The sequence below is a fragment of the Atheta coriaria genome, unplaced genomic scaffold (assembly GCF_025399875.1).
Source record: "Atheta coriaria isolate IRGN ID8LTWV9N9 unplaced genomic scaffold, Caltech_Dcor_3.1 hic_scaffold_11_pilon, whole genome shotgun sequence".
Taxonomy (NCBI): domain Eukaryota; kingdom Metazoa; phylum Arthropoda; class Insecta; order Coleoptera; family Staphylinidae; genus Dalotia; species Dalotia coriaria.
This window is the reverse complement of record NW_027045453.1, coordinates 383,376-405,986: the sequence shown is the minus strand read 5'-3', so window position 1 is coordinate 405,986 and position 22,611 is coordinate 383,376. Positions and strand designations below refer to the sequence as shown.

Sequence of the window (22,611 nt, the reverse complement as noted above, 5' to 3'; positions counted from 1 at the left end):
ATTGACAATTTTGATGATCAGTATCTGCAATACTTGCATGAATTATACATTTCATTTATAAACATCAACTATATCAATACCATTAATACTTTCGCAATTATTTTTATTTGTTTAACCTGATATTGCATTGACAGCAAAAACCATATGCAAATTAACTTTTTTGCTTTAAATTAAAATTAATTTCCATTTGCGCAACTTTTCGGTATTTAGGCTTCGATAGTTTTGCTGTTGGCGGGCGCCCAAACGAATTACATAATTAAATGTGCTCGTCATTGAATGTATGCTCCAATAATAAATTGATAGTTCCATAAATTTAATTTTTAATATACATTAATATGATGCTTGTTTCGATGATATTTGATCATGGATTGGACAAAACCCATTTAATTTGCCTTTTTCAATTAAGCGTTTTAATAAATTGGTTTAAAATAAATTTGGCGAATAATTTTTGACAATTTTCATAATATTCAAAGCATAATAATAATAAATAATCTAATTGTTGGGAAATAAAAACTTTTATAATGAGTTAAGGCTAAAAAATGTACATAAATAACATTTTTTAAAGAATCTAAAACAATATTCCATGTGACATGTTATTTTCCATTCACAAAGCATGAAAAAAGTGGATTTTTTGGTGGCAGAAATAAACAGTTTGTGATGTATCTAATTTAGAAACACACAAAATGTTTACATCACAATAATAAGTAATTTTGTATGTGTGAGTGTATATAAAATTTCAATAACAAAGTAGAAAACAACAAAATTCTGAAATAAAATTCAAAGTGAATAACCGAAACAAATAAAGACGATAGCAGTATAGCATTGCGCCATATAAACATTTCTCTTTCTCTTTACCTGTGCTCGCATTTATATACTGAAAATACAAAGTGCAGCTGAAATACAAGAATATTTCTCATGCTCTCGTTGCCGTGCTGCGTTACATTACGTATGAATATTTTATTACAATCGATGCCGCCCGCCTCTCTGCCATTTTCCAGTCGGGCGCCGAAAAAGCGTTCCGGAACAACACAACCAAACAGTTTGCTCGACAAACAACAATATTTCTTCATACATGCCTGATATCCTTATTTGCGTCGCGCAGGGCGCTATGTCAGAACGAATCAAAATAAACATTTCCAAATGTCGCTATGCCCTATAACACAGTAACGAACATTTTGATATGTGCGCACATTTCGAGGTGACGCCCTCATCCATCTTGAAATGTCCTTTTCGCAGGGAAATTGCGTGGAAAGTTGAAATAGCACAAAGTTTACTATGTAAATTGTCTTGGAACGGCGTCGAAAAAAAGTTTCGCAAATAATTTAAATTTAAAAGGATCTTTTAGTGAGGAATGTGAAGATTTAACAGATAAAGTGATGCTGTGTAGGTAACTCATGTGAAAGTCATGAATTAACGCGAGTTACGCATGCGAACGTCGCGTAATTTCCACCTGAATGCTTCAGACGTTGAGATTGGTAGTCAATCTTCCCTTTTCGCGTGGAACGAACAGGGACAATTGGGGAAAGTGAAACCTGGGCGAGGACCCAGAAAGTTATCTAATATGCAGATTGCGTCAACAGTCAACAATGCCGAAGATCAGGCGGATGCGAGACCTTCAAGGTTGTTTAAGGAAGGTGTCTCAGGAAGCAATTGGGATGGAGATTTAGCGTTAAATTGTTAAGTTACTCCTTTTACCAAAGCAAAAAATAGAAAATTTATTTGAAATTATATGAATACGTGTAGGTGCCATTTATATAACTTTAACTAAAAATACATAATCCGTCTTTAGTAGTCATACCAGGAAAATAGAATTTTCTTAAGAAAATTGTAAGTTTAACAACGTTGTGGCGTTCTCATAAAGCCAAACGGCACCCCACTAAATTCCGCGCCTCGTAAATTAAAAAATTCCCTTCCGTTTGCACGGCGTTTCACATTTTTTCCTCGTTATTCTTCCTTATTGTGTCGGTTGCGGGCTTGAAAAATGAAAATCTTAAACGGTTCGGAGGCCGCGTCCACCCAGCTTCTTGGAGCAATTATGCCCTAAACGGTTTACTTAAACCTCGCTAAATACGAAAAGCACAACGTTGGAAAAAATACGAAATCTTCTCCGAAATAAGAAAGCAACGCACGCCGGAAAAATCCGCAAGGTGTGGTAGGTATCAAGCGTGGAAACAAACGAAGATTAAATTAGCACCTGGCCTTAGTGCTAATGTCCTTCGCTTTCGTTCCAACTTGCAACGTGAACAATTTTTATAAATTCTTACAAAAAGCACGTAAAAATATAAAATAAAAATAAAATTGCATTGATTTTCTTATTGCCGTAATCAAGATAATTACGAATTAACTTTTAATTAATCAAATTTGTAAAAGAAATCAAAAATTAATTCTGCTACACTTTTCTTTCAAAGGCTACTGAATAAAACAGACGAGAGAAAGCAGAAACTCATTTTTTCAATTAATTAATTTTTAATCATCTGCCTCTAAAGCAGGGCGATAAACGAAAAACAGCGTTGCTCTGCTTCGGGGATGTTCCATTGCGAGCAGACTGAACAAAAGGGAGGAATCCTTGCGCATCGCACGCGATGCTTTTGCTCGAATATCAAGTATAAAATATGAATTACTTGATGCCGCTTCGAGTTTCGTGTTTCGTGTATCACGTTTGCTGTTTTCGCATTTTGTGATAATGTTACTCCTCTTTTGCTTGTCTCGTACGTTCCGCAATTTAATTAAATTAAATTACCGTAACGAGTAACGATTTTATTAGATTCTTATGTTTTCCAACGGTAGCTTTACTCTTTGTATTTAAGATCAATTAAATAAATTGTGTATATAGAAGGTATCTTGTTGCTTTTTTGGTATACTTTTGGCATTGGTGTAATCGTTGTGAAGTTCGCAATCTCTGCGCCTCTTCCCTGTCCGTTTGACTTGTCCTTTCGATCTGAGCAAGATATTCTTCCTCTTTCGGCTATGTTTGTATAGGACGGGAGGCATTGAGCCGGCTTTCAAAGAGAAGATCGCCATCGCGCCGTCGAAAATTGAATCCAAATAACAATTTTTGGCATCCGCGTGCGCGTGGCGGAACGACAAAAGACTGAATCTGTCGTTCGGGCTCTCTTCGCGAGGCTTACCGTTTACGTTGTCCGATTTGCTGTCGCATTAGAGGCTAAAACATCTCTAGCAAAACCAGGAAAAATCGAACGAAAAGAAAATGTATTGACATGGTTCTTAAACGTACAGAATGTCAAAAATACTTTTTATACAAAAAAGAAACAATATTAAACAAATAAGAGGAATATCTTTACAAAATTTAGAATTTTTTGTAATTATAACTTAAGGTGTAAATATTTAATTAAAAATAATTTAAACTTGTAACAATGAAAACTTTTAATTGTGAACACATGGTATCGTGTTTAGTTACACGGCAGATGATTTCGCCATCGACAGTAGAAACGTAGAATTCACTAGAGATGGGTGAACTGGTGAAATGGCTGAAATGGAAGCGTTTATATCAGGATTGTAGGCTTTTCCCCAGTGGGGTGCAAGATCGCCGAGAGATTGAGACGAATACTCGAGCGCTCAAATAAGAATGAAAATGCGAACAAGGGAATAACAGATCTTCGAGAAGCTTCTCGAGTCGCACCAAGAGAGTAGATGAAAAAAACGTCTTGCTAGTCGAATAATGTTGTTCGAAGTCCTACGCCACTTTGATTCCTATTTTCTTATTCCCATTGAGGCGTCGCAAAATGAATACGAAGTAATTGAAACGAGAGTATAGGGAAGATGTCAATGAAAATAATGTTGATAGTGTCACACAATTTCAAAGCATTATTTCTCATTAATTGTTAAATCTCGCACAGATTAAAACAGTGCTTTTGGTTACTAAATGGTAAATAAATGTCGTTATCCACTGCTTTATTTTCAATTTTCGTACAGCGCGTGTGTAGGCACTGCCTGTGTTCATTTTTTTGACCCCGCAGGAGTAGAAAAAGAAGGAAATCACGTTACGTGCATGTGCGCCGCATTGAAAAACGATCAGCACGCGCTGTTTTTTCAGCATTTTTGCGTTTTTCAGCGAGCGAAGTGGTTCCAGTTGGTCGCCGCGGTGAAAAATGTGAAGCACTTATGTCCCGCCTGCAAACGCGGCCGCAGGACATTCTGGACCAGCAGGAGGTACACGCCTGTGTCAGCAGACACAGCAAAACGATAAAACAACCGCAAAGAAAAAAATTAATATAAATGGACTTTGGCTATTTTAAATTGAAACGTTTCACTCAAAATCTAAATCAAACATTGCTTGAATTATATTGAATGATATTTAGCAAATATATTGCATTATTGTGCGTAGATTAAACTACGGTAACATATAGTAGATGCAAAACCGAGTAATGGACGAGCGAGCAGCGCCCCCGATTTAATTTTCAATTTAATTGCATAACGCCCCCGCTCGACAACGGGCTGGCTGGCATACGCTTCCAATGCTTCGGTCACGCATAGGTAGCATCGCCTAACAACCACTCATCGTTGATATCGATATTTCAATAGGTGTAGTTTCTATTAAATACTATATTTATCCGAGGGGTGCTCGTGCGAAGCGGTCCGTGCGCTGCACAGAGTGACAATGAAGCATTGTGGGACGGGGAGAAGGGACGCGTTTTCAATCAATTCCATCGTCGGCACGATTTACATCCATCGTAAATGTCCTTTCAAAAATTAAATTGAATCCTCTCTGGTTGCTGCTGTCCAGTGAGAGGTTATGGCAGCGTATGTCTCCTGCTACTCACCAGAGAGTATTTGAGGTTTACAAGTTATTTTGGCTATATATAAACCATGTTGGATTAGTTACAGCACTTATAACTCAAGAACAACATGACAAATTTTCATGATCTATTATTTGTTGGATATGACACAGCCTTGAATAGCAGAATAATAATTGAAATATTGAAAGTTGTTGTTTAAAGGGTGTTAAATAAAGAATGCAAGATATTCAATCATAGTTGTAGTTACATCATTGATTCCGAGATGGCGCCAAATGGCATTATTAACATTTCTTATTTCTTTTAAACAAAATAGTGAATCATATTCATAAAATCGACACATTCTAGATTGAAAAATTATTCCTCGAAATTGTTTTATAATGGTATTACAACAGTAACCACCAACTTTCCTTACATGTTTCTGAATATACATTTAATATTTGCTTTCAATTTGACATGAATAACATTTAATTGCCATTGTTAGCCACACAGTTATAAACAAATTAGTGTGTTGTTGATTTTCCAAGGCACCAGTTGTAGCTGATGTTGTTAGACTCATGTAATGTAATGACTTTGTAAACATTTCACATGCGCACGAATGCTCTTTCTGCAACGTAGTGTTCGTAAACCGGACGCAATTCGATTTCCGACGCTTTTCCGGCTTTTCGCACGAGCTCTTACATCCGATAGCACATCATTAAACGCATTCGCGAACAAGATAAACAATGTTTGCGCACGGTCAAATCCGAAATGTTTAACACGGCGCTCAGCAGTTTGATGCGCGGTACGGGTGAACGGGTGGCTAATCGGATTCTTGAAATTGAAGTCAAATTGTCACCCAATCGATGAGTTTTTGCCCGCTTTTTGTTTGGTATTTGTTTGCTTGTTTAACGTTCGGTGCTCACTCCAGTGGCACGCGACACTTCGCCGTGCAGCCAAGTGAGTATAATTAGATTTACCAATTATCCTCGCGCCCGGCGTGCTCCAAGCGCACGTTGAGTCCTGGAAAATGTGCTGGAAACTTGTGAACGTATGCGGGGATAAATGCTATCGACGGTTCACACCAACGGGATTATAATATAATGCACCTATTGTTTTTCATTCATATAAACTTAAATACTACTCATAAACAAACAATTGCTGGTTTATTTAAATAGCTTTATTGTGGGGTGAAGTAATTGCGCATTGGTGTTTTTAAGGTGACCTTAAAACAATAGGTATTCAGTTTAAATAAGTAAAACTGTTTTGGATTAACTAGTATTTTATGATAAACTATTATTTAATTGATAACAAGATATCATGTTTGCTGTTTGTTTGATATTAGATTATTAAATAACAAATAAAATTTGAAAACGTTGATAAAAGTTGTGCGGGCAGGTGTATGTTGGGTTGCCTCCGCAATGGGGCAAAAATAGTGCGCCTCGCGCAACTCGCGCGCACGTAATGGCCGCCGGTGAAGCGCGCGACGCTTGGTCGATGCTCTGAGAACGCGAGCAGGCCACGACATTGTCAAATGCGGCAAGCACGTGCACACATTCGGCATTGCTAAGGTAGCGTCCGTTTGCTATTTTGTTTTATTTTTACACCTGGACCACCCCCCACGTAAGTAAAGCGTGCATCGCTATTTATTAACGTCTGAAATGTGTGAAAAGCGGTTGCAATCGTTACAGTCGCGGTTGGCGGTGAAGGCGATAGTACAACGCTTTGTTGAAAATGTGCAAAGCAGCAATCACAATCACGTCGCTGCGCTCCAAGCACGTTGACCTATGAATTAAGTACTATGCACGCTCGCAAACTGTTTCTATAGAGTTTGTTGCTATTGCAAGCTTCACATGTTTTGCTAACATTTACTGAATCATAGTGATTCATTTGTTTTGTTGCATGAGATTGCTTTTTAGAGCATTCATTCATTCCCTTGTCTTGTGTGTTGCAGATCTGAACCCAACTGCTTCAAATCCACAGTAACCAAAATACAACCAGACCACTTCATCTCTTTCATCAGTTCAACTAATCAGTAAACATGGATATGGAAAGCAAGATGAGCGATGATCCTAATGTCACACTCACAATCCGGCTTATTATGCAGGGAAAGGTGAGTCTTACTTGCTATGCTGCAGGTCAGAATGTAACTGATAGTTATATATATCCCATGAGGAGCTACACCTATTTATGCTCACTAGATTTTATTTGGGAATTGAAATTGTCACAGTAGGAACTAATTAGTCAACACTTTAAAGTGTTTTCCTGTGAATCTAAAATCTACATGAAATATTTTTAGACATTTAATATGCTCAACATTCAATAGTGATTATTGTGATTTCATTTGAATGGATTAGTTGTCAGGTTCCCTTATATTCAGTTTGTCTGACTGCTAGATAAAAAGAAATATGCATATTGATTTTTTTACTTTCTTATGCTGGCAAGAAGACTTAGATTGCAGTTGTATGCACTGAATCCTTAGCAATGTTCAGTGGTATTACATGCCAACAGTTATAATTAGTCTTAGTTTCTCTATCTCCTTTTCTTCCGTGAGTTGTTTGAGCAAAGGATGCAGCAGGTCAGGTCAATCATCTATTTATATCAATTAATCAAGGCTTTGAGACACAAAGCTAATTACATTTTATTGAGTTTGTTAATTTTGAAATGGTAATTTTCCTTTTCATTCTGCATATGATTGCTTCACTGATAAGAGTGTGTTGACTTACGGTATTTTTAAATTTCAGGAAGTGGGAAGTATTATTGGTAAAAAAGGTGAAATTGTCAAACGATTCCGAGAAGAAGTAAGTTTCATTTATTTTCATAAATTGCAATATCTCGTTACTAATAAAACGTTTTAGTCTGGAGCGAAAATCAACATATCTGATGGTTCATGTCCTGAGCGCATTGTCACAGTCACCGGCTCCACAAATGCAATTTTCAAAGCATTCACACTCATCTGCAAAAAGTTTGAAGAGGTAAGTCGAGTTTTAAATTATTAAATTATCTTATGTACTAATACTTGTTTGTTATGGAACAGTGGTGCTCCCAATTTCAAGACCTGAATTCCGGCACTGGAAGCGTTAGCAGCGGCGGTGGTGTACCGCGACCACCAATCACCCTGCGTCTAATTGTCCCCGCAAGTCAGTGTGGTTCGTTAATCGGCAAGGGCGGCTCCAAGATTAAGGAGATCCGTGAGGTCACTGGTGTCTCTATTCAGGTAGCGTCCGATATGCTGCCCAACTCTACCGAGCGCGCTGTCACCATTTCCGGCACCGGTGAGGCTATCACTCAGTGCATCTATCACATTTGCAACGTGATGCTTGAGGTAAGTGTTTATTGTTGTACATGTATAGATTATAAATATTGATGATATGCTCTTTGTAGTCGCCACCAAAAGGTGCCACGATCCCCTATCGCCCGAAGCCGCAAGTCGGCGGGCCAGTGATCCTTGCCGGCGGTCAGGCGTACACCATCCAGGGCAACTACGCCGTGCCGGCGCACACAGACGTAAGTAGCGCGTTTCCGCCCTTGCCCCTCGGCCATCCGCTCGCCGGCGCCGTAGCGCCATTGATGCCGCTCGAGCCGCTCAAGAACGGACACTTGCAGGCCGCCCTAGGGCCCGCGCATCTTATGCCAGATGTAAGTTGATCGTATTGGTGACCCCTCTCGCCCTCTCTTATTCTCAATCTCTCATCTCAAAACCATTCTCAACCACCCCCCATAAACAAAAACGCAGCTCAACCAAGACCCAGGTTCTACCAATCAAACCAAGCTCTAGTCGAGGGTAGTTGTCATGTAACAAATAGCGCACCAACTTCCAACAAACCAAAGCTGAATTAAATCGTATTGTTTAGAAATTAAACGATTCCAACATTGTGATTACCCTAAGTAAACAGTTTGTAGTACGTCATGTGCATGTGACCCTTTTGGTTTTATCTTTTTAGATTATTGGCAAATTGGCAAGCCTAAAATGAACACTGTAAATTTTAATTGAAACTAACTCTCTTCACTGCTAGAATACAATGTTAATTTTCATTTGCTTGTACTTTGACATTGACTCAAACAAGGTGCATGATTCTTTAAAGCCAGACTTTGAACAACCATCTTGATACAACTTGTTTAACTTAAGCTGCATTTTAATTCGAGGGCACCAATTACGACAACCGCTGATAAGCCGAGGGGTTAAAGGAATATTTATATTTACATACATATTCAAGTTTTTATTTTTGATTATTTTAAAGTGGATGAATGTTCTATTATTATTGTTGCGATTTGATATCAATCAAGATTCAAATCAGACATTTGCGAATTTGTTTCAAACTTTATTTGAATGTGTTCCACTATGTGTGTTGTGATCTCAATGTTTAACGTTTAGTTATGCTCTAGTTTGGACAACATCACAAGGATGTGTCTGTATAATTTGCTAATTTGTTGCAGATGAGTGGTATTGGTAAAAATCCACTCGCAGGTTTGGCCGCTTTGGGCCTAGGTGGTCTGGCACCCACAAACACCGGAGGTTTGAACCCAGCCGGTAATAAAATCTCCGCTTAGGCATACCAGGATTCTCGCTAAACTTGTAATTTATTGGTTTTAGCATTGGCAGCGCTTGCAGGATCACAGTTACGGACATCAAACTCACGCAATCAACAGAACTCCAACCAGCAGACACACGAGATGACCGTTCCTAACGAATTGATCGGTTGTGTCATCGGCAAGGGTGGTACTAAGATCGCTGAAATACGACAAATTTCCGGCGCGATGATTCGCATCTCAAACTGCGATGACCGGGAGAGTGGTGTAACCGAACGCACGATTACCATTTCTGGAAATCCTGACAGTGTGGCACTGGCACAGTACTTGATCAACATGAGGTAAGTGAGATATAGAAACCTAGAAAATCGTACGAAATCCTAAAAAGCCGGCATCAAACCAATCGCGGTCGAAATGGAAGTGTTTCTGTGGCCGCTTCGTGATAAATACTGTGATATTAATTATAACTGTTTCGTTTAGTTTTGAACGAATTTAAGTTTTAAGTCACGCGTCTATTTGCTTTAATCTTTTCGTTAAGTTTTAATATTTTTGATGATGAATCACGACGATGGGTGTAGATATATTTTGTAGGGGATACTGGTGAGGGTGTGAATATAAATATGACATGAACAGTGCAAATATAGAAAGTGACATCATTTGATGTGTTCTTGACATAATTTTGTGTCCCATCCGAAACTGGATGCTTGTTCAAACACCTTCTCGCATCATCGGCTTCCTAATTTTGCTCAACATCAAACAAATCAATAACACATCATTTGTGCCCTCAAAATCAAATCACGATCCAATTAATACTAAATTTCATTCAATCCAAGTTTGTTTGTATTAATTTTGACTTCCTCTACTGCACCGACCGATTTTTTTCGCTTTATTTTAACCGAGCGAGAGGAGAGAGAAAAAAGACAATCAACGATTGCGTATATTACATTTGTTCCTTTTATGTGTTGTTCCTTCCTCCACAGTGTTGAGCTGCAGAAAGCTAACCTTGAGGCCCAAAACTCCCCGAATACTGGCGCATCCAGCCAAGCATCCGCCTCCCCCCTGGCCAGTGCAATTCCTCTCGCCCAGCTGCTGGCGAAGCCGGGCGCCCTCAACGCGCTGACCAGCCTGAGCGCGCTCGGCGGACTCACCGAGCTGCTCGGCGCGCAGACTGGTGGCTCGCCGCCAGTGCAAACCACCGGAGTGCATCGCAGCCACAAGAGCGGCTACGCGCCGCGGCTGAGCTCGTCAGGGGGAGCCTCGGAGAATTCCAAATTGAAGAGCGAGCGCAATAAGTTCAGTCCGTATTAGTAGCGAGAGTATCGAGGATTTGCTCCGGACGACGCTAAATGCCCGACGACAGCAAAGCCGCCGCCGCCGAAAACCAAAAAAATACGCTAGCGGAGCGCGCGCTTAGAATTTACGTTTTATTTTTACAGTTTTCACTTACATTATACACCTGGACACAAGCACGACAACATATTGTCAGAACAATTTAGGTACATAACGAGCATTATGCGGAGACAAAACGGAAGGTTTAAGTTGTTTTAGAAAGCTGAGAATGATTACAGTGGAGGGGGCGAGTGGATCATTGATAAGCGTCGTCGCCCAATTTAGAGATATTTTTATATAATTTTTGCTTTTTTCTATGAAAAATTACCAAAAATACGAGGAGACAAACAACCAAATTTACAAACCGTGGGACGAATAAGTAGACTGTAAGTGGCAGGGAGAGAATCGTTTAAAACAGGAGTAGCTCTTCACAAGCGAAATTTATTACAATAAGTACGATAAATATATTCTATAGACATTTGTTTAGTACCAAAAAGTTATGATATGCTGTGTAATATGGTAAACGTTAAGGTAAAGCTTTTGCTAAGTGATTGACAAGACACGGCTTAACGAAGACGTGAATATAAACAACAGATACGATTGGAATATGCGCTGCAGGGTAGTTTATTTTTTGATTACGTGTAACTGTTAGAGAAGATAAACATGATAAAAAGTAAATATGTTAAGTTATAACGTTAAACATTAGGTACGACAGTAATGCGCAAGATTTTGCCATAATATTTTATAATATTTGTAATTTCACTGCACTTAGTCGAGTTTGTTCAATCAATTTTGTAGTCTCAGCATCCTAGCACTAGTTTTCGACTTTTAACATATCAATAACACTCTTGAACGATTCGTTCATGACAAAAGATTTGATAACGTTTTCATTAGTTTCTTAAGCGAGTGCTTATTTAGCTTTCCTTCGTTTTAATTGTAAAATCAGTCGCTGGTGATGATGAGTAGTGTCGTTTACAACGAACACTCAATCACCGATATGCCTTTTTTGTTTGAAATATTTAATTACAAAAAAAACCTGTTTTAGTTTGTGCTCAATTTTTTATTATTTTATCTTTGGATTATTAATATTTGTCAATGTATAATGAATATAAATATTAATGAAATTTATGAAATACATTACAATAATCTGTGTAAAGGCACTTTGTTTTTCTGTACGTTCACACACAACACTACACACACTATTTGGTTTAATTTAGGTGGCATAGTAAAGCGGGCTTCCGTGCGTACGTTCCATGTGATTTTTCCCAAATCTGACGCTTTTTACTCTTAAGCCTTCGACCAAATTACAAAACACTGTCCAAAAATTATCAACCAAGACCAACATCACCATCACATCAACCAAATCAAAAAATATATTTAAACCATCAACGGAAACGCAAAATCCCGGTAAGACAAAACCAATTCCATAATAATCCCCCCAAAAATGAAAATTTTAAGCTCTGGATCAACCATGAAAAACGCAATGTTTTTGGTGGTTTTCAGAAGTTACCTATTTTGCAGTCTCTATCCCGTTCAAGATTGAAGTTTGGAAGCAGAACATACAATGCATGCTTTTGTTTATTTGTCAACTTGTCTCGATGCTAATTTTGAATGTCTGCTTTAGGATATCGATGGAGACGGCCGGTCTGCCCATGCCTGGTTACCACTACATCGCGCCGAATCATATCGTGAAGGCGCCGATACATTAACTGATGTGTCAACGGGATGTTGCCGTCGGGGAGCCGCGCGTGTTCCTGCCGCCGATGTCGCCGCCGCCACCGCCGCCCCAGTACTATCTGCAACCACATCCGATACATCCGCACGCGCCGCACCACAACGAGCCTCCAGAGCTCGTCTGGTACCGTCATCCCCACATCTACTAATCATCACCACCGCTATATACCCTCTGGATATCTATTACGCTGGACGAAAGTTCACGCAATCATTTTCTTTTGAGACGATTGCCGAATCTTAGCAATGCCGAATTTTGAAAGAAACGCAAGTCTAGTCAATCTAAAATTATTGACAATATTTGTTGAAGCGAGCTCAATAGCTCGAAACGAAGCAAACAAGCGCTGAAACATACAAAATAAATACGCAAAATGGGAACAAGCCAAAGATATTTGTTAAGTATCTTTATTATTCATTAATTTACTGAGATGATTCTCGAAACGTGTAAGCATTGAAACAAAGTTTCATACTGCGAAAATGAAAACGATCATAATCGGCATCATGAAATGTTGCCCAGTGTGCGAATATCGGCTCACTGCAAGTACATTTTAAAATAAAACGTGTGTGATTACATTAGTACTTAATAAGAATTATTTATTTGTAAGTATTGTTAGGCTACGATTATAATATGAACTGTGCATCTGGCTGAAAGAGGCTGCAAGGAGGTTTTGAACAGAGGGAGCCGAATTTGATCGATTCTAGTCAACGTTAGGGCTTAGCCCGTCACTGAAAATTACAAATTAAAGCTGTTTAAGCAGCGGAGAGGAGAGAAATTTAAGAATTATGAATACATGTCACGTTTGACGAAGATTAAATGTTGTTAATGGATATTATTTACTACACTATGAAAAATGGACCAAAATTACTAACAATTAACAAAATGGCACAACGCTGGCTTGCGTTGTTTGGCGACAAGACGATTGAAATCTTTAGGAATTTATCATTGTTTTAATCATGACATTGATGAAAGTGGAAGTGGGAATGAATTATTTGTTGTTTCAAGTTTGATTTGCCATCCGCGTAAGCGACAGTTGGCATTTTTTGTGCAATTTTAGGCTGTGCATAATGTATATACATAAATATTTGATTTTTTTTAATCGAGCAAACAAAGCAAGAAAAGTTGCCAAAGTAACATTGAAATAAGTAATTTTTGATGAATTTACGAAGTTTAATTTAGTGATTAGTTGTATTCCAGCAAGAAATTTCTTCCAAAAATCAAGTAACTTTTGTGCCAAACTTTTCATTCTTCCTGCGTTTCGCATTTTCGCCCATTCTTCCACTCCACGAGTGCAAAACACATTTCAATTCTTAGCCAGTTTGCAATGTATGAATAAATATGAAACGTGTGGGCATTTCGTGCTTTCCTTGCCGTCTGCAGGGCGAGCGTGTTAACAATAAAAAAGACATTAATTTGTAATCAAAGTACAAACTATGACGACGTTAGCGTTAATTTTATGTATCGATGTAACACTTATTCTACGTGTAGACGTTATCGTTCTTAGGCAATAATAATGCACTTTCTGCACTGGTATTACTATGTATGGAAGTGTTTGGTCATTCTCAAAGACAATTAATTGAAGGCAATAATTACAGTTGCAAGAGATGTCTGATAATCGTGAATGTTGCGAGTTAGGATAGCACGAAATCGCCACCTGATAGCTCAACTTGGTTCGTACCAAAAAGGGCAATATTTTGATATTCAGACAATTAGCGGAACGATGTTAATTAGCGACAGCATGGCTAAATAAGCACGTACAGGTAGTTCCTGCTTAGTGGTCGTTAAACGGGAACGGACCTTGTACTCACTTTAACCGTAGACGTCGTATTCGATTGTACTATAATTATAATAATAGTTAGTTATCTTGTTATCATATCATAGCGGGGCGAATAAGGGACAGACGGATGAATTCAGATTTTGCAACCCGAATCTTCAACATTTGACTATAAATGGGGACAATCTATTGTTATCCCTTTGTGTTATAAATATCATTAATTACTTAAAAATCGGAAATAATCGTCAGTGTTTTAATCATTATCACAATTGTATAGACACTAGGATGTCACGCTTAGTGATACAAATTTGATGATTACTGAACAAAGAAGAAAAAAACGCTGAAAATTACAAAAAAAAAAATGATGATTTTGTGCCAAAGTTGATAATTTTTAACGTTAACGTTCAAACTGGTAGCGAATAGGAAGCATTTGCTTTTATGTGTAGTTTTCGCCACAATGGAGAGAAGTAAAATTAAATGTTGCGTACTTTTAAGCAAGAGCGAAAATCAGCAATCAATCGGACGAACTTGAGCAATGAACACTGTTCTCGAATGCAACGTTTTCTGGAGGCGAAGATTGTAATGTAAGCGATAATGTATTTGATAATTCAATACTACATATGAATATGAATAATAATTAGAGATACGTTTGTTGTAATAAAACAAAACAAAAGAGAAACAAAAAAAATATAAGAAACAAATACGATATTATATATAAAAATGAAAATATATTTTCAATTTTTGTATTAAATTTCGTCGTCGAATGAAAGGCGATTAATAACAAAACATAAGATATCTATGAAACAAACGTCTAAGAGATGCTGTGACTGAATTACCAATTCAACCACTCACCAACCACCACATTTAATAACCGCATATTCAAATACTTCTGAAAGTTACACCTTTACAAAGTATTATTCTATCGAAGCAAACAAAGAGTATCAATATATTGATATATCAAGTCTTTATATATCTTATATGTAAATGTTGAAGAGAAAACTGATGCAATGCAAAGATAACAAAGCGGATGCGAGAGAACAAATTATATACAAATTCCACATGATAAAAACCCTGATCAACCAGAAAACTATTAATGTTAATGTATTTTAATCGTGTCGAAGATGAACGACGCGACAGAGCAGATTCTATTCAATCACAATCACTGAGAACAAGCTGCAGGAAGCAGAACAAGTTGTGGTATGAGAAATGTATCAATTCATAGCCTTTATCTAAACAGGGTCTTATTATTATAAGTGAAACAAAAGTAACAAACTGATAACGAAACCGAGTAAGAAATGTTTAAAATGGCAAAGAATAACTTGAAATGCAATGTGAAACAAACACAGTGAGTAAATTCTAACGTTTTTAGCATTATTAGCTTTAAATTTGTATTAAACATTTGTTGTTCATGACTTTATTGAGGAATTAGCTTATATTGTAAAAGTTCAGGGTATTTTTTCACTTGATTACAATTCTTAAATTAATGATTGTGAAACTTTTTAAGTACGTACATACATACATACATACATATATAGGTAGCTCCAGTTTTACCTGAATTTTTTCATTCGTTTTAATGAAGTAAAGTGATCGCAAAAATATTGTAACAATAACGTTTATTAATTAATGTTCACGCAAATATTACAAATTATGCAAGTTAGCTGCTTTTATGCTTGGAATTAACGCTACGACTCTCTTCGATGCGAATTATTTAGCAGTAGATCAAACGAGAGAGGAAAAGCTTTAACTTTGAACCGGACCATTGTCTGTGTCTGGTATTCGTGCGAACATTTAAGCGATTTATGCCAAGCGCTTTGTCTAGGCGATTCGCTTAGCGGATTCGCACGCTGTAGCGCCAAAAGTAAAGACTTGCAAAACGGTCATATCGTGTTACATATCGATGGAGTCGTACAACCAAAAATCAATTCCAGCAGGCACCTTTTCTGTAGTCGACCACGTCGAACACACGTTTTCGAATTAAACTGTTACACACCGTACGCCACACTCACGTTAGGACTATTTTCGATTCGATGTCAATGGAAATTGTTAACGCGTAAGTTTATCCAATTGGTTTGTCGATTGAGATCTTCGAGGACTTCGTTGATGTTCAACTGATTATTGCTCAAAAATATCCGACGATTTCAAACAAATTTGGGCGTTGAATCTAAATGTCCACATATCTGGTGTCACCTTTTGTCGACCCACAATCACCTGTTGATTTAGTTGGTCTTTCTAGATGCTAAAGAAGGAGAACTCAAGCATAATGAGGCAATAAGATAACTTATTCAAGAGTAGTTCGCGAAAGTCATCTTTGAAGCGCAGTTTTCCATTGCACTCGTGTCTAATATCTAAAATAACTCACACATCTTTCTTGATAACACGTTTTAATCAGAATCTCATTCAAAATGCAGTTATAATTGATGCTGTAATAAACATTTAAATACATATTGACAAAAATGAAACAAACGCAAATCGATATGATGTTTAGTAAATTATACATAATATAAAATATATGATATACATATTTAGATACATAAGATGTTTTGTTTGTTCTTTTGGTTATAAATAAATAAAGTGTGAATATTAATCGGTGACTTTTGCTTAATGTATATAAATCTTCTATCTCTTGTCGCACAGAAGAAATGTGGCTTTTCCTTAATGGCAATTGGAACCAATTTAAAGTTTGTATTTATTATCACCGATATTTCATAATAAATCGCTCGTAAAGTGGCTGCTTTGACAACTTTTGTCCCTTTTCGCAGTAGCAGTCATCTTTTCATCTTGAGTTTACCACATTCCTGCACTTTTGCTTGCACTTTCTTGAAATTCTTCCCACATTTTTCCATAAAAATAATCACACCGTGATGCATATTATTGCAAAACTTCGTACCGCGTAACAAATCAAAGTTTTATTAGTTTATTCGGCATTCAACTGCATCGCAAAGAAAAATGTTCCAACTTCAAGATGAGCAGTCGGTGCGAAGAAGACAAATTACGGCTATTAAAAATCGCCCAACTTTTCAATTAGGCCATTAATTACGGCGAGTTTTACTCGGTGTAACCGTTCGTTAATCCACGCCTTTGAAAACCACTCGCGAGTATCAAACCGTAATTTTTTTGGTGGTTGAAATTTTGAAGAAAAGCGCGTTTAAGAAGTTGGAAAAGTGCACCCCCAGAGCGCGGGATCACGAAGGCGACAAAAGGCGCATTGTTGTGGGCGGAAAAGGCATGCTGACGGTGACTGATGATGGCGGCGAGCGGCGGCAACTTGTTCTTCAATGGAATTATACGCGCATACGTTAGCCGTCCGCCTCGACGAGCATAGAAAACATAGAAAAGTTGAGATATTCGGCAGATGGATGGATTGCTGCCGCTGTGCGAATAGATGGATAGCGGCAAGATGAGATGGATCTTCGATGGGGTTGTGAAGTTGTAAATGAGCTTGCTTCTAAAAAGAGAATTCGGCAATGCATAAAAAAGAAATTTTAAAATTAAAAGATTGTATTCCTGATTTTATTGCCTTTCAGATGTTTAACATCAATTTTTAGATTTCTATAATTTGCGTATGTGGTGTGTAATAAAATATAGGATTAATAACCCAGCGAAAAATGACTCGGCGCGCATTTTCCATACTCGAATCTGTTGATGAAACAGATTAAAGACAATAAAATTTCATTTGTAATAACAGAAATTCCGCAAAGCATGTTCCATGATTTTTATCTGGACTATAAATCGGAGCAAACGGATGCGCTTTGCCACGCGCTGATCCTGGTTTTCTCCTATCCGCACCACACCTCCGCTTGCCATCCATAAAGTTCTTACGACTTCGGACGGTTTACAGTTGTGTGGTCCTCTCTTCCAGGACCCCGCGTAATAGAAATATAGTAATAGATGTGAGTGGCCGCATATACCGCACCATGAGGGTAGAAGTGAGCAATTTGTGTTGCCTGTCGACTTCTGCCGAAGTAGTTTTCATTTCTTACATATGATAAAATGCACTTAAAACGCAAGCAATATTTCCAACTTTCTGCTGTTACCAAAGTTTAGAGGCGACCGCTTTACCTATTTGTTTTACAATCGTTAACAAGTTTCATTGCGTCCGTAGCTGGTCAATAAAATTTCTTCTGAATTTTTCATTCACATCTTGTAAGTAAAAAAAATCTGTAAAATTGTTCAATTGAAAGTTAAAATAAACTAATAACACTATAGAATAGAAAAGCTTTTATTAATGCTCTTTTAAAATTATTTTTCACTAAGTTGCACCAAATATTCCCAGCAGAAGGCTTTAAGTGAAATGTGTTCTTCCAGGGCTACTTAATATTCAATTACCTTGGTCGTTAATGGAGATAAATAAATACCGAATACATTATTATGCTCAGTATCCAATTCTTAATTAAATAATATTTTAAAAATTTCAAATAGAACATGTGCTTAAAACATTTTCCGACACGACTTTTTCGGAAACTAATAGTTAAAGAAGAACTTTCATTTTGTTCATGCCGTGATAAGTATCTCTAAAAGGGCAATTTTTTTTAAATTTTTGAGATCAATTAAAAACCACTCGAAATCAGTCAAGGAGTTACAATTGACTATTTTTTCAGTCCAAAATTATTTTTTACGCTAGGAGAAAATGAAAAACGAGAATCGATATAGTACTTTTCAATAGCTTCGGAAAGTAGGTGGTAAAATAAAAACGGATCAAGTAAAACCACATCTAGGATTTTCACTAAACTTTCTAAACTGATTTAAAACAATGCCTGGCATTCAGTAAACCAAATTTGATGGCAATATCTTAATTTGATTTCAAGATATTGACCCTTTTCATTTATTACATAATTGTTAAAAACTGAAATTTTTAAAGTGCTATATAATGTATAATTCTACCCTAAATACGAACCTGAAAACCATTTTCTTCTATTTTTAATCGTTTGTAAGAAAAGTGCTAAAAAACTGTATTGTAGGTTTTCTCAATCAATTCATGGACAATAAATTAAAATTTGAAATTTGTACTTTTTCTTGTAGAAGAAGGGAGATACTGTAATTGTCAATCTTTCACCTTAGTAATTTTTTGCTTTAACTTCACATATATGAGCCCAATTGACAATTTAAATCAGCTTAACCAATAGTTCTCATCTGGCTACATACGAGTATTGTTATTACACTTTTCAAACCCGCAATAACAGGCGCCCACACCTAAAAGAATTATCGTAATAAGCCATATAAAAACTAACTCCAATATCAAATAATTCTTGAACAATTTTAATGAATTCTTGGTATTGTGCAGTTGGCATTGTCACCTGAACTTTCTAAAGCAACTTTTTTTTTGAACTCGTAGACAGTGGGTAAAAAAAGTAATTTTTAATTTGCACGTTGAAAAGTTTGCATTTCAAGACACGAAGAGGAAAAGTTTTTCTCATCATTCGCGTGCTTATGAAATGTGTGCGGTTGAATATTAAAGTTTGACTTGGACTCTTCATGATACCTGAGAATCTAATATTTCTATTTGACAAGAGCAGAAAAAATAAATGTAGTTGTTAATTAAGTCACAGAAATAATAATTAGATGGCATTCGTCAAATTCCTGAAAAAAAAATTGCATGGGATGTTGAAGGATAAAGAAAACCCGAAATATAGATAGGCCAGCGGCTATTTGTTTATTTTACTCAAAAATCACATTTCATCGCTTGTGTTGCATATATATTTATACATTATACATAATATCGTACATTAATTTATATGTACACATAAGGATCGTAAATAAATAATGCAACGCTGTTAACAACAATACGCAAGAGCTGAAAAAACCATGCGAGAAGAAGCACACGTCCATTTTATTTATACAGGTAAACATACATTTTCCAAGATTCGCATTTCCCCTTCACTTTCGTTATTTTCGATTTTTTAAAGTATTAGAAAGAAATTTATGGCAATGCATTCAAAAATATTCGCCCACAACAACTTCCAATTTCAACGTATATTCCTGAGTAATTATATTCATGGACGATTTTCATTGACTTAAAATCGAAATAAAATTGAAACCATTTAAAATTCGCATTAACAACGTAACCGAGTACATTTTCGGTTTGGTTTCCCATTGGATTACATCATTATATCATAACAATTGACATGTAGCGGGTTTTCACATCATTTTCTAGTAACATGATAACAATCATTATTAGCGATAAAGTGGTACGATTTCCAAAACAAAATTTCAAACTAAGGAATACACTATGTCACACAAAGGATAAAAGAAATAAAAAAACGAAACTAAATAGACAATGGTTCATTATTTCAATCATTAACAAAAATCATCAATTACATAATTACAATATTAATTAATAGAGCTATACATTCTATACATATCGTTAATGTGCATTACGTCGTTTTACCCGTCGTTTTTTTAATCGACCAGGTAACAAAAATGAAAACCAATCGATCAGCTCTGCACAAAGAAGTCGCTAGCTTAATTACTTAATCATACGCGTAATTACAATCGCCATCGATTGTCGACAACATTATTAAAAATATAAAAACAACATAAATAAAAATCGGGAAGAGACGTTTCGCCGCCCCCGTGCACGCAGAGGTAATCGCAATCAATTGCCAATTGGCTTAATTAATAATTCAACATGTTTATTTCTTTACAGGTGTACATTCATCCTAAAATTTTCCAGCATCATATATAATATATAATTTACATTTAAAGTTATAGTGTACAGTTAATTTCTTGCGCATGTGTGTTTTGTGTGTGAGTGTGTGGGTATGTACTGAGTTGCATGTGCGTATGTTGCAGTTTTGACTTACAAAGAAACATGTAAACAATTCAGAAGTCAAAGGTCGTAAATCACATGCGGTTTTAGGTACGTATCCATTGTTTGCTCAGCTACATCGTCGTAATAATGTTTATAATGTTCTATTATTTTTACAAATACAACTAGGCGGTCCACATACCAAATGACGCTGGTTGCGCCATCTGTCGTGCAATAGACGTGAAATAACTTGATGACCAGTACCGTAATGACAAGAATGTTTGTTTTCTTCAACATAATCATATAAAATGAAATAAACGAAAATTTGTATCAACTAAAAAACGAAATTAATAAAAAAACAAAAACATTCTTAGGCAAAATGAAGTTATGACGAATTAAGAACTAAATTCTACGTGTTTTCATACAAGTAAAAACTTAAACTAATTTAAATCTTAATATGGTACAACAATTTTTACAAGTTACTTATGCAAAGAAAAATTAAGTGAATTTATAAATATGTTTTAAATTATGTATGCAACTATAGAAAAATGAACTTATCGCTTTCGCAGCACGTTTATTAACTAAATTATAATTGAAAATTAACAAAATATGGTCGAAGCACCCGAAATTCATGACTAAAACCCTCTCCTTACCATGTTTCGCATTACGCATAAATATTACTTCTATCTCTTCTATGTCTATTTACAATAAATTTTCAATAAATCTTTGCAAGTTTAAACTTACTTTCATTCTTGTCGGTTCATAATTGTTTTGTTTCAGGTCAAACTAAATTTTAAATTGACTTCCTATTCGGTAAATTTGAGTAACTTTAATAAATTGACACGTTTTGAGCTTTTGTTTTCATTAATGGTTCCAAAATCGTGAATTGAGAAATTTATTAAATAAATGGCACCGTATCTCCTGCTGAACGTAAATTTACAATTATTTATAGTTTATGTACAGTCGTCGACTTCACAACAATAGAATTGTTTCATTATCTACTCTTAAAAAATTTAAAATTAATTTCAATATACGTTACACGTAATCTCATCGTCATCGTTCAAACTTAAGAATGCAAAACCACATAGAAAAAAAAAATCCAAATTTCTTTTAGGATACATTTTCGCAGACTTTGCAACCGTTTGAACGCAAATTCATTCATAAACATCGATTTGAAAACATCACAGCACATACAAAGCAATATGTGAATATTGTGTTCAACTTCTGTTTTCTGATTTAGTTTTTCCTTCCAATCGAAACGTATTGGTAATAAAAGCCGGATGGCAAACATCCGTAAAATTGACACTCTATAGGTTAATTAGTTTACGTGGGACGTAGCAGTATAATTGTAGATAGTTTTAATATATCTGTACAAACAATTAATTAATGAGCGTAGTTTTTTTAGTTTGTAGTTATAGTATCTTCTCTTTTACATATTTTACTTCAACTTTTTAAACACGAGATCATTGTTTTAATCTATCTTTACTATATTGTTATAGTGTGCAATGTTTTTCATGTTTGCGCATACGCATGCTGGATTCTGGTATTCCGTGTGCAGTGAGACTGGCACGCATTTTTAAACATATCAAAACTTTGTAATTTGCTTAAATTTCACAAAAGTCCGCACATTTTTCCTGCAGGATTCACTGACTGATCATGACGACAATTAGAAGAACACGCTGTGTATGTGTGTAAATAAATACCCGATAGACGTGTTGCTATTTCAAAATGGCCATTTGTTGAGGAACCAATCTGGAACAAGAAAGAAATT

General features: G+C 36.3%; 2 protein-coding genes across 7 annotated transcripts in view; one reads left to right on the top strand and one right to left on the bottom strand.

Annotated features, from left to right (window-relative positions):
- LOC135801622 (poly(rC)-binding protein 3-like) overlaps positions 1–16,679 on the top strand; it is a 50,984-nt gene extending 34,305 nt beyond the window's left edge. The window contains exons 1-9 of one of the 6 annotated variants that reach the window (XM_065315079.1): positions 6,198–6,356; positions 6,688–6,846; positions 7,478–7,534; positions 7,592–7,708; positions 7,771–8,058; positions 8,118–8,372; positions 9,171–9,264; positions 9,328–9,604; positions 12,217–16,679. In XM_065315079.1, the coding sequence (XP_065171151.1) occupies positions 6,775–6,846; positions 7,478–7,534; positions 7,592–7,708; positions 7,771–8,058; positions 8,118–8,372; positions 9,171–9,264; positions 9,328–9,604; positions 12,217–12,301 (1,245 nt within the window). In that variant the 5' untranslated portion in view covers positions 6,198–6,356; positions 6,688–6,774 and the 3' untranslated portion in view covers positions 12,302–16,679. Of the gene's footprint in view, positions 1–6,197; positions 6,357–6,423; positions 6,530–6,687; positions 6,847–7,477; positions 7,535–7,591; positions 7,709–7,770; positions 8,059–8,117; positions 8,373–9,170; positions 9,265–9,327; positions 9,605–10,243; positions 11,749–12,216 lie in introns of those variants that run through there. The other 5 variants (XM_065315078.1, XM_065315074.1, XM_065315076.1 and 2 more) reach the window with 5 other exon arrangements.
- A 4,028-nt stretch (positions 16,680–20,707) lies between these two features.
- The window catches only part of LOC135801623 (forkhead box protein O-like), a 55,520-nt gene continuing 53,616 nt past the window's right edge, over positions 20,708–22,611 (bottom strand). The window contains exon 6 of the mRNA XM_065315080.1: positions 20,708–22,592. The gene's annotated coding sequence lies outside the window, so the exon portion shown is untranslated. The remainder of the gene's footprint in view (positions 22,593–22,611) is intronic.